The sequence below is a fragment of the Lates calcarifer genome, linkage group LG2 (genome assembly GCF_001640805.2).
Source record: "Lates calcarifer isolate ASB-BC8 linkage group LG2, TLL_Latcal_v3, whole genome shotgun sequence".
NCBI classification, from domain to species: Eukaryota; Metazoa; Chordata; class Actinopteri; family Centropomidae; genus Lates; species Lates calcarifer.
In genome coordinates this window covers 3,985,381-3,996,713 of record NC_066834.1, presented here as the reverse complement: position 1 = coordinate 3,996,713, position 11,333 = coordinate 3,985,381, and the positions used below count along the sequence as shown (strand labels likewise).

The window sequence follows — 11,333 nt, the reverse complement described above, 5'->3', positions numbered from 1 at the left end:
CATATAGAGCACATAGTGTTAGGGTAACCAGGCAGTGCAGCTGGCCTTTCGCAACTATGCAACTTTAGGACAGTGTTTAAATCAAGATCCAAAAGACAAGGACCCTGTTCTCCCACACTAACACACACATAAAGAGGACAGAAAGTGAAAGGAAATGAAACAGGGGAATGTGGAAATGATGAGCCTTAAACATAAGACTTCAGGAATGACCATGATCATTTTGGCGAGAACAAACAACAGTAGTTACACACAAACTCTGAAAGAAAGAAATATTTTATCATGACAGTCTACAACTTGTACCATAATTACCATTCTGCTTGGTTTGGTGGTCTCCACTTCATTAACAACACTCCCTTATATCTTTTATTCAGTGAAGTTGGCAGCTGCCAAACTGACTTTTTCAGAAATACAGTCCTCAGTTTTAAAGTGTTGTCTATTTAAATGTTAAAAGTGATACAGGCCAGCTGTTGCTGACATATGAAAATGGTAAAAGATACTTTTGATATGGAATGCCTTGTATGCACACTACCTAAAGCATTAAGTGTTGCCTCAGTTGATTGAAAGAATTTAGATATTATTTCTCTGTAAAACCAATGTTGCATTAACCCATGTTAGATATGATTAAGTTTACAATAAACTGTTTCCAAACCAGCAACCTGTGGCAGCAAATCACACGGTATTTTAACTAAACTCTTTATCAATAAAGAAGAAAAACTTGCCAGCAAGTTCATCCTCTTCTCCCCCAAAACCCTCTCCACAACATTCCTTTAATAAACGTGCAGTGCTGGAGTATTTTTTTCTAAGAAACCGGAGAGAGCTGGTATGTGGATGGGCCCATTATGGAGCTAGTTCTGTGGGAGGTTTCTGTTATCGCTATCAGATCTCCTCTCATGATCTGACCAAGGAGTTATTTCAAGGTTGGATGACTGTACTTTACAATTGTCGACCCCTCCACTTCATTCACTTACATACACTTCCCCACTGTCCATATATGTGCATGCAGAAATGCACAGAAACATTCATTCAATTTTACTCCCTCTTGTTACTGCGTGTGCGTTAGCACCTGCACAACAAAGACCCTCTAGTCTCTGACATTAGTGTGAGCAGCAGGCGTGGCAGCATTCTACAAGAAGGCATCAAGTAGGTGTCAAAACATGTTTATCCCTGCTAACTACTATCCGGCTCTACTCAACCCTGATTGCTTGTCTAATTTCAGCCTGTGAAATAGCCTCAAAATGTCTGCTACCAGAGGAGAGTATCTTTGACATCTTATTTTCCTCTGTGCAGCATCATAGCAGTTGCTTTCATCCCAGACCATCCCTCCCCTACCCCCTCTCCCTTTTCTCTGCCTCTTGCAAGCATTCATGCCCCTCCCCCCTTTAGCTCCCCTTGCCGGTATGGATCTGCAAAATGTTGGCATGGCGCCTCGGCAAAAGACACAGTGATGCGGGTGTGGAGGAAACAGGTGAGGAATATTATGTCAGAAAATGCCCTGATTTCTCTTGGTACAGTGAAATTCTTTTGTTTGCCCCAATCATGACATGAGGGCTCAGGTACAACAGCCAGTCACGTTCCACCAACTAAAATATTTGTGATGCGACCAGAGACCTAAAGGACATTGATCTTTGTAGATATGAATAATCAGCCAAACTCTGACCCACTGGGGCTGATATGAGCAGTTGTGACAGTGGATGTCAACAAGTGGTTTGAAATTAACAGAGCCTTGATCTCCTAACGTTGCTCTGCTTCTCTTGAGACTGTAGCAACAAAACAGTAAGTCTTTTGTGGATTTTATGATTGATTAATCAGAGTCTGATGCAAGCACAATAAAGCTTATAGTAACCAAGTGCCTCATACAATAGTGACACACTTGATGCTGAGAGAGTGCATGAAAAGAAAAGAAGATCACTGTAGGCTATAACAATCTCTTTTTATTCTCTATTCCGAACAATCAATTTAAAATTAACAGTCCTCACAGGTACCATTATTATAAAAGGCCAAAACATTTTTGTCATCTCTGCGTATAGTCATAGAAAGGATATACGAAATTCTAAATCAGATAATATACTAATAATGAATGCTGTTCCAATAAACCACTTTGTAATATTAATCGGGTTCACACACAAAGACAAATTTATTCATTTCATTCATTAATATTATATTTACTGCCCAGTATTTTTTGCTCTGCTTTCATGTTTCACTGTCTGTCTGCACTCACCCCTCAGATTCCAAACCCCTCTGCACTTCCATCTCACTTGCTATCTCTCTCTCTCTCTCTGTCTTTCTCTCTCTCTCTGTCTCTTTCTCTCTTTCTATCCTCAAGTGGTTGCATTTCATTTTTGGTTACTCAAAAGAAAACATCCTTTTGCCTGAGTTACCACTATAGACATTGCAGCATTTCAGAAAGCCTAGCTGTGTTTGTGATACTTTGATGGCTTTCTCACACCATTTGAGGATTAAACTGAATTCACACTGATTTGAAAGATGGCTTCTGTTCAGACCGCCTGGGTAACCTCAGTGCTGAGACCTTCCACCATGTCGGGGACCACGTCGGGAACTTCCTGGATGTCCCCACTCAGGTTCACGTCCTTTTTCAGTTCAAAGTCACTCTGCTCCTTGATGGGTGCCTCCTCTGGCTTTTCACTGCCGTTAACACATTCCTCTGTCTGCCCGGTGGTAGCGCCAGCGGAATCTGTGCATTCTCCATTCACTGCTGGAAGTGCATCTACTTCCGCCACATCCTCTGTAACAGAAGGGCTCTCTAAATCTCCATTTTCCATTTTGGTTTCAACCTCAGGCTCTGGGCAAGGCACCTCTTCTACTGAGGCTTCAGGTACCTCTTCACACTCTGCAGTAATTTCGCTGGCAGATGCAGACTCTGAGATAACAATCTCAGGGACGGGTTCTGATTCTTCTGGCTCAGCTGCCACCTCAGTGCCGGAGGCAACAGATTCCACCTCCTCAGGTTGAGAGAGGACCTCCTCTGCTGCAGTCTCCACAGGTGCTTCTGCTTTTGCTTCCACAGTCTCAGATTCAGTAATGTCAGATGTAGGTATGATTGGTTCTGGCTCAACATCTTGTACTTGTTCCTCTGCTGGGGGCTCTACTGCATCAGCCTCTCGCTCAGGCTCTGCCTCTTTCTCTTGCTCTGGTTCTGGCTCTGGTGATTGTTCTAACTCTGGCTCTGGGGCTTGCTCTGGTTCTGGTTCTGGTTCAAGTGCTTGTACTGACTCTGGTTCCTGTTTTAGTTCTGGCTCTGGTACTTGCTCTGACTCGGGCTCTGGCTCAGGGGTTTGCTCTGGTTCTGGGGCTTGCTCCAGCACTGGCTCTACAGCTGGTTCAGCCACTGGCTCGGGTTCAGGGACAGCAGCAGGTGCCACTGCCTCCTCCATAGTTGCTTCGGGCTCAGTAACAGTCTCTGGGATGGGCTCTGGCTCTTGGCCTTTGGGTGCTTCCTCAGTGCTGGCTGGAACAACCTCTGGCTCTGGCACAGATGGTGGAGCTGCAGCAGGTTCTTCTACAGGGAGCTCTTCAGGTGCAGCTGCAGGCTCAGGTTCAACCTCACTTTGTACAGCTTCTTCTTGTGCTGGAGCAGAGACTTCCTCTGCTGCTGCTTTAGCCTCTGGGGGCTCTACTGGGGTTTGCTCCTGTACCACTGGAGCTGACTCCTCTGCTGCCGGGGCTGGTTCCTCTGCTGCTGGAGCAGATGTCTCTGCTACTACAACTGGTTCTTCTACTACTGGAGCTGGTTCCTCTGCTGCTGTAACTGGTTCCTCTGCTACTGGAGCAGATTCCTCTGCTACTGGAGCTGCTTCCTCTGCCGCTGCAGCAGGCTCTTTTGTGACTGGAGCTGCTTCCTCTGCCGCTGCAGCAGGCTCTTTTGTGACTGGAGCTGGTTCTTCTGCCGCTGCAGCAGGTTCTTTTGTGACTGGAGCTGGTTCTTCTGCCGCTGCAGCAGGTTCTTTTGCGACTGGAGCTGCTTCCTCTGCTGCTGTAACTGATTCCTGGACTGGAGAAGCCTCCTCCAGAGCTACAGCAGCTGGTTCTTCTGGAGGTGCAGATTTGGGCTCTTCTGGAGCTGCAACAGCTTCAGTTACTGCTGCCACAGCTGACCCCACAGCTTCTTCTACCACATTGTCTGCCTTAGCTGTCAACTCAGCCTCAGCTCCTGTGGGTGGAGCTCCATCCACCACTTTAGTAGACTCCTCTGCACTAGCAACTGCTGTTGCAATCTCATCCTTCATAGCTTTGGGGTCGCTCACATCATATCCCTTCCTCTTCTTGCTCAGTTTGCCTCCCATGATGTCTCCTAGGAACAAGTAGATAAAAGTATTATTTAATATGAGAAATGAAACACTGTTCATTTTGTCCTGTTTCATTAATCATCAGTGTTTAAACATTTTTCAACAAAAATGCAATATCTCTAAGACACAGTCAGACAAACACATTCATTCCTTTCATTCCTGACCAGTGTGTCTCTGGACTGTGGGAGAAAACTCTTTACTGGAAGCCCCTAGCTGACTGTGTTCAAACCCAGCAACAGTGTTAATCACTGAACCACCAGGTCACCCATGTTTGGAGGTGACTTTTTCAATCTACACATGTGTATGTTTACTTAGGTAGTCTTTTTTGGTTAGTGATACTGTCTAATGTAAAAGGTTTCTAAAGGGTTTGACTTAGATTCTTCAATTCCAAGAGTTTTTTGTCAGTAAGAATGGAGAGAAGTCTATTGTCTAGAAATGAACCAGAAGTTCAATTAGGCTACTGCTCCCTGCCAAACACAGTTTGCCTAGAAAACAAATGAAATGCATGGGAACTTTATTGAGATCAGACAACCCCACAGACTCTCTAACCTTTCAGGAATGTCTGGTAAGGCCTGGTGCCAAATGAACCCACAACTCTGAGTTGAACATCTATGATGTAGATGCACAACTATTCCTCTCTCAGTGTGTCAAGCTACCACATTGTAGTGAGTCTCATAAGACACATAGAGACAATCCAGAGCCCCAAGTTACATTCACATAAAAACATCTAAATTACAAAATTGAATCCTCTGTATAGACCACAAATTAGTATAAAGCCACAGTTATCCTACTGACACATTCTGTGAATGGAGCAAACACATACTACGTTGTTCTATGTTCTTTGTGTTAATGTCACAACACTATCATCGCTGTAGAGGAAGATCAAGTGATTGCCACAGATTGAAACTTCCCTTTGGTGACAGAATAGAGAACTGGAAGTTCAACTTTATCTTACTGACTGTGTTTCAGCTGACCCAGAACAAATCAACCTGTTTGAACATATGCATGCAACAGAGACTAATTAAAGGCCATGATTCCACCCAGATCATAGATTATAGGTTTATATTTCATGGATTTTAAATGCAGTGTGTTCACTTGATTGGCCTATTTCGATTTGACAGATGCTGATCCAACAAAAGAAAGAAATTTTACGCAACACGGGTTTTTTTTTGTCCAAAATGTCAAAAGGTAGATAAGTTACCCTGCGGGTCTACGTGTGGCCCCAGGTACGAACAACCCGGGAACTGTCCATAGTGCTGCAATGGAGCAATCAAGACAGGATGCGCCACACACCAGGCTGGGATAGGCTGCGTAACCATTGCACCGATTTACAGTCTAATGAGCTGTCCGCTTGTAAAAAGAACTGTAAGACATTATGTCTGATTTTACAGTAACACCACCAGCCTAACTCTACGTTTAGGCGTACTTCAAATTAATAATACGTTTTATGTGGTTGATTTCTTATTTCCCCATTCCCTCTAAATGTCTCCGGCCTCCAAATCAGACAAAGCAAAATTTACAGTTTGAGAAAAAAAAACTAATATTTTCAGATCTAATCATCGCGGATTTGCACTAATAGTTTGCAAATCCAATTTTCGAGTAAATACCTAATTCAAATGCACAGTAGACACAAGGCTTTATGCTCATATTAGAAAGATAAAGGAGACAGGGAAAGGTACGGCGGCATGTGCCGGTCGGTAACAAAGGATGGTCATTCCTCCCCAGCAGCCTCTCACTCTCAAAAGTAATGGCTCGGGCTAAGTTGGCAGCAAACACACAGTGCCAAGCTGTACTATAGTAGTCTATAGGTTACCACACAGGGTAATTCCTACACCATACACTGCACGAACACTTGAGTGATAAAAGCTGTGGAGGGGTCTCCATCCCCCATTTCAACCCACCCACCGCTGCTTCTTACAGCTGCTCTGCCTTTTTTGTTCACGAGCATTTGAAAATGTCGTACACTCACACAGGCACATTAAAGAAAACAAGACTCACCACAATAACGCGTTAATACCTAATAAGGACAACAACTTCATAACTTTGTTTTGCACTTTCTTTTTTTTTTCGCCCAGAAATCCTTTTAATCGCCTTGTCTGCTTAAAACCCGAGAGAACGCACTGGGCTACTCCAAATTCAACCGCTGAGAGCGAGAAAAATAAAGACTCCGTCCTTTATTATGCCAGACTTGAAATGTACATTTGCATAATAGGAGAAAGGAAAAGGCAGAGAGAACAATAGGTAAACTGCAGCTCAAAGGCATTTTTTCTCACTCTCTCATTCACTTCTTTTCTTTCTTTCTTTCTTTCTTTCTTTCTTTCTGTTAGCATACAGAAAATCATAAGCATGTTTCAACAAAAAATTTTTTTTTTTAAATAAGACAGCGTTCTGGTGTAACTGACCTGTATTTCTAGAGAGTGGTCAGTTGGACTTCTTCTCCAGGCTCCGGCTGGATGTGATAATGGAGGTAAACCTTTGGAGTGACAGCTGCAGATTCCGCCCCTGCTCTCCCTCCGAGGTGCAGCCTGGGACTGTATTGTAACTGAGGAGTGCCCCTCGCAGTTTTCTAGACATCTGTCGCTATCACAATCCGGCCAACCCCACTACTGCTCCGTCTGCAATCTATACCCTCCCAATCTTTAACCCCTCCTCTCCCGCACACACCCACTCCAGCACACTTCTCTGTACATCTGGGGACTGAGGGTGATTATGAGCGACCTGGCACTTATTTCACTCTATAAAATAACCCTCAAATTACCAAAAGAAGTAATGCTATGGGACATCACGTTAGGGGTCCCCCACCATTCCCACTGGAGTGTTACTGTAACATAAATTATGCATAGGAGGCATTATGTCAGTAAATCCATTTGACACACACACATGCATTAATCATCATAGAAAATTACAGTGATTTTTTTAATGGGGCAAGAAATAGAACAAATTTAACAGCATTCTGAAATAAATAATACAAACTGATTTATTTGTTTTAAGAGATGATATGACATGGGATTTATTCTTAAGCTAAGGTGAACTGTTGATATAAGAACATCAATGTTTGGACTGTGGGTCATCTTAGTCATATGGCATTATAAAAAGTATAAATAACTAAAAAACACATGCATGAACAGGCTGCCTGGAGTATTTATGTGATATCCGACGCCTGGTTTTAAATTGTTGTACGTTACTGTTCATGTTAGAAATATAAAGGACCAAAACCACTGACAAGTGTTCTGATGCAGTGCACCTCTTTGCTATTTGTCTTCCATGTGTTAATGGGACAAGGCTGGTCTGGGTGAGACTTTATGAAATTCAACAACTGACCCTTTCAGGTGAACATGTTGTCTCCTCCAACATTACACTGGCATACTGCTAGGTTTAGGTATCTGAAAAATATCTATGACTATCAGATGTAGTGTATTTTAATCAAATAAAGGTGATTTCACTTCCTGTAATCTCATTTAAACTGTGTCCACACAGCCTCATATCTTTTCCAGTAGCAGTCCACTTGTTTCCACTTAAGAAAGAAAGGGGAGATTGGGTGTTTCCCTGACAGTTCACACAAACACGTTTTTTCTTTATACTTTCCCTCAGTGAAACTGGAAGAAAGGCATTAGAAATCACACAACAAATGACAATCTGATTACATCATTCAAAGCCCACCAACCTGGTATCACAAATGGCCTTTAAAAGCAGCCAAACAGGTTATTTTGTTCTGGTTTAGGCCTATATGCATATATATACACTTAGGTGGCATTAAGGCAAAAATGTGTCTCAGTGCATATAATCATTATATTTTTTGCAAATTATACATTTACAATACTTTTCATTTAACAAAACAGATCTTAAACTCAGATAGAATTTGGATGTGATACATGTGAGTCTCTCTTTTCTTTTCTTTCCCCCCGTTTTGTTTTTCCCATGTAGGAATCTTCGCATAAACACATTTATCACTCATGTATGGAATGAATATCTGACAGTATTATTGAGGAGACAGCACCCTCTCCTGTTGCAAGAGCTGATACCACAACACCATGTCTATAGAGAAACCTTGTTGGATATTAAATTGAGAATGATATGAACATTGTAGATGTAACAATAACACAATTTTAATCTTTCATGCAAATATCCAATTACAGTTTGCAGTTACGTTGTCTATTTGTGAAATATCCATTGAAACTGTGTGCTTAAATGTTTCTTATTTTTTCAGCGTCTATCACCACAATAAAAAAGACCAGACAAGAGTATAAAAAACATTTCTTTTTAAAAAGGAACTGCGACACAGGAATACTGAAAAAACAAGACAAATGTCTGTTATTTGGTTGTTCTTTTTAGACCTAGGTTTTGAATTTTAAAATATACTCTGCTATCTACACTTTCCCAGCTATCTGTGAAAGAAAACAAGAAAATAAAACCAATCTTGTTTGTTTTCCCTGCTAGCAGCACTGCTAAATAGTGACAAAGGGGCAGCAAAGGCTGAGTTTCACATGATGCAAAAGCTCTGGAATGCATTCCCAGGAGTACAACCACCATCCCAGCCAACCACTCTGCTCCACATAGACAGAGGACACGCAGACATTTGGGGAGGCCTTGGAAAATCCCCCAGAGTTATCATCATGTTAATGTCCAAAGCTCCTTTGTCTGTGGCCCTGACACGAAAGGCTGAAGAGGTGGAGAAACACAGTAACAGGTGTTGGGTGCTGCAACACGCTACGTGCCAATAGCTCAGTGAGTATGTGCAGGAATGTGTCAAACTGTTTAGCTTGTGAGGAATTCCCAGTGAGAGGAAGGGTACAGTCCAAGCATGAATACATACAAAGTCTGTCCTGAAATTGAAGATTTTGAGGGTATAGTCTTCAGGTGTGGCACACAGGTATAAAATATGATGGTGAAAGCATGTTATACTTTATGCTCCTCATAGCCTAGATTACAGTAATTTAACAAAGTTGTGCTTTGTTCATTCAATGGGATGATACACATTCTCACCAACTGAAAATGTCAGCAATGTTATTGCAGTACACAGGTAACATGATAAAGTACCATCTTGAATCTCTATCCCCTAATGATTACAGAAAGTTCACCTCATTTCTGTGCAATCACATTCTTATGATATTTCAGACATCTGTGGTAGATAATAGTTAGTTTTCAATGCCCATTCAAGCACACCAAGCATGTATATGTAATACCAGGTCCATGGAACAAGTACACTGCGACATGTCAAAATGTCTGTGGTGGAAAAAGGCCTCATTACCTCCTGGAATCTCTGTAATAGTTTCCCAGCCATCCTTTAAAGGCAACAGTTTTGGATATTATCTTAGAAATTATCATATTCTTCAGAATGTTATTCCTATAGGTTGAGCTGTTCAAATTCATGATAGAAAAATAATATGAAATGTTAATGATAATGAAGTAAAAGGTTTGCCTTATATACTTCACAAATAAAAGTTGAGTTCAAATGGTTGAGGGCAGATTTCTGCCCATTCAGTTGTCAGCAAGGTGATAAATAGCACCATCTACTGGAGACTTTTAATTACAACATTAGTGAAAGCCATACCTGCATTTATACAAAATAAAACATAATTCAACACAAAACATGGTTGTAAACAGTTTGACTTCAGTAATATTGTTGTTATTTATGATTTATTTAGTTCCTGTTTTGTATCTGTTTGTGCTCCATTTATCACATCCAAAAGTTTTCAGATAAATAGTGTGTGTTCCTGACCGAATGTCATTATTATTAGAATGTTTATCACTGCTAAAGATAGATAAGTCTAAGTTGTCCTGCACTGTGACTGGCAAATTAGTCATTGTATCAAATGCATGAATTTGATTAAATTTGAAATATGTGCTGCATCTTCCCACCAAACCAAAATACGAGTCACTGTTGTATAATTCAAGTCATATTCATCTAATCCTGCCCTAAAGGTTTGAAATATAAAAACCGTCTTGAATAATAAAAGAATATTAAATGGGTCCCAAAATGCTTCATCTCAAATGTAATGTTGGGGTGACTGATGGAGTTTTTGAAAAACAAGTTTTAGAGAAACTTAAAACTGTATTTTTGTTATGTGGCAGAAAGTAAAGAAATATTTGCTGGACAGACTTCCCCTTTGACGTTTACTAACAGCAATGCAGATGTAACTCAGCTCCTTTCCTGTTTCTGTGTCTGCTTGCTGTATGATGTATTGTGATGCATTGTCATAGGTGTGGGTGTATCATGTTCTGTGGATAAATCGCAAAAGAGGCATTCTTCTTTTTGGATGCTGAACATTGGTGAAAAGTGGATTGGCACTTTGATAATGAATGAAAACAAACAATAAAAGGTAGAAAAGATTATTTATTGATAACATGACCTGATTTCTTTATTTCTAAGGATACCAAACCTAAGTGTGTACAGTGCCTGTGACACCTCTCTGATCATTCTTGGCCCATAAGTTTATGAAACAGTGACTTGTGTGTTCAACTGTATCTATGGATACCTTCAAGGTATGTGTTTACTAGACTGCTGGGCAACCATGACACCCACTCAAACCCTGTGTGAAGTACAAATGTGCTGTAAGAAAGGGACTCCTGTTGACCAGTGCTAAACTGTAAAACTAAATTTGTGGGATCAAGAATTACAGGTCAAATACACACGGAATCACACATGACAGGAAGCTGTTTATGCTCTTAGTTAAACTCTCAGGTTTGTTGGACTTCTGGCCATAAGGTAATTGTTGATATCACACGGTGTTCAACCATCAGCTGTTAAAGGAGAAAAAAAACTGCTATGGCATCATTTATTGGCATGTGGCCAGAAGTACTGCTCGATTGTTTGAACCCATTTAAACCAAAGAAATAGTCTACCTCTGGCAAACCCTGTGTGTATGTGTGTGTGTGTGTGTGTAGCTATAAGTATAAAGTTTTGTACAAAAATCAAGTATTTCTTGTAATAATTATTAAAGCAATCAACTGTAATAATAGTTATAGTCGAATGTGCAGAGGTGCACCGCGGGTGCCGGCGCGGCGTAGCGGTCAACGAATCTAACGAAC

At 41.3% G+C, this 11,333-nt stretch overlaps 1 protein-coding gene across 1 annotated transcript; it reads right to left on the bottom strand.

Moving 5' to 3' along the window:
• Positions 1-1,911: 1,911 nt before the first annotated feature.
• On the bottom strand, positions 1,912-6,905 carry si:dkey-56m19.5 (fibrous sheath CABYR-binding protein). Its single transcript, XM_018683122.2, has 2 exons — positions 6,707-6,905; positions 1,912-4,309 (listed from the first exon to the last, which is right to left on the bottom strand). Exon 2 carries the CDS (start codon positions 4,299-4,301, stop codon positions 2,496-2,498), a length of 1,806 nt encoding a protein of 601 aa, XP_018538638.1. The 5' UTR covers positions 4,302-4,309; positions 6,707-6,905; the 3' UTR covers positions 1,912-2,495.
• Positions 6,906-11,333: the final 4,428 nt, after the last annotated feature.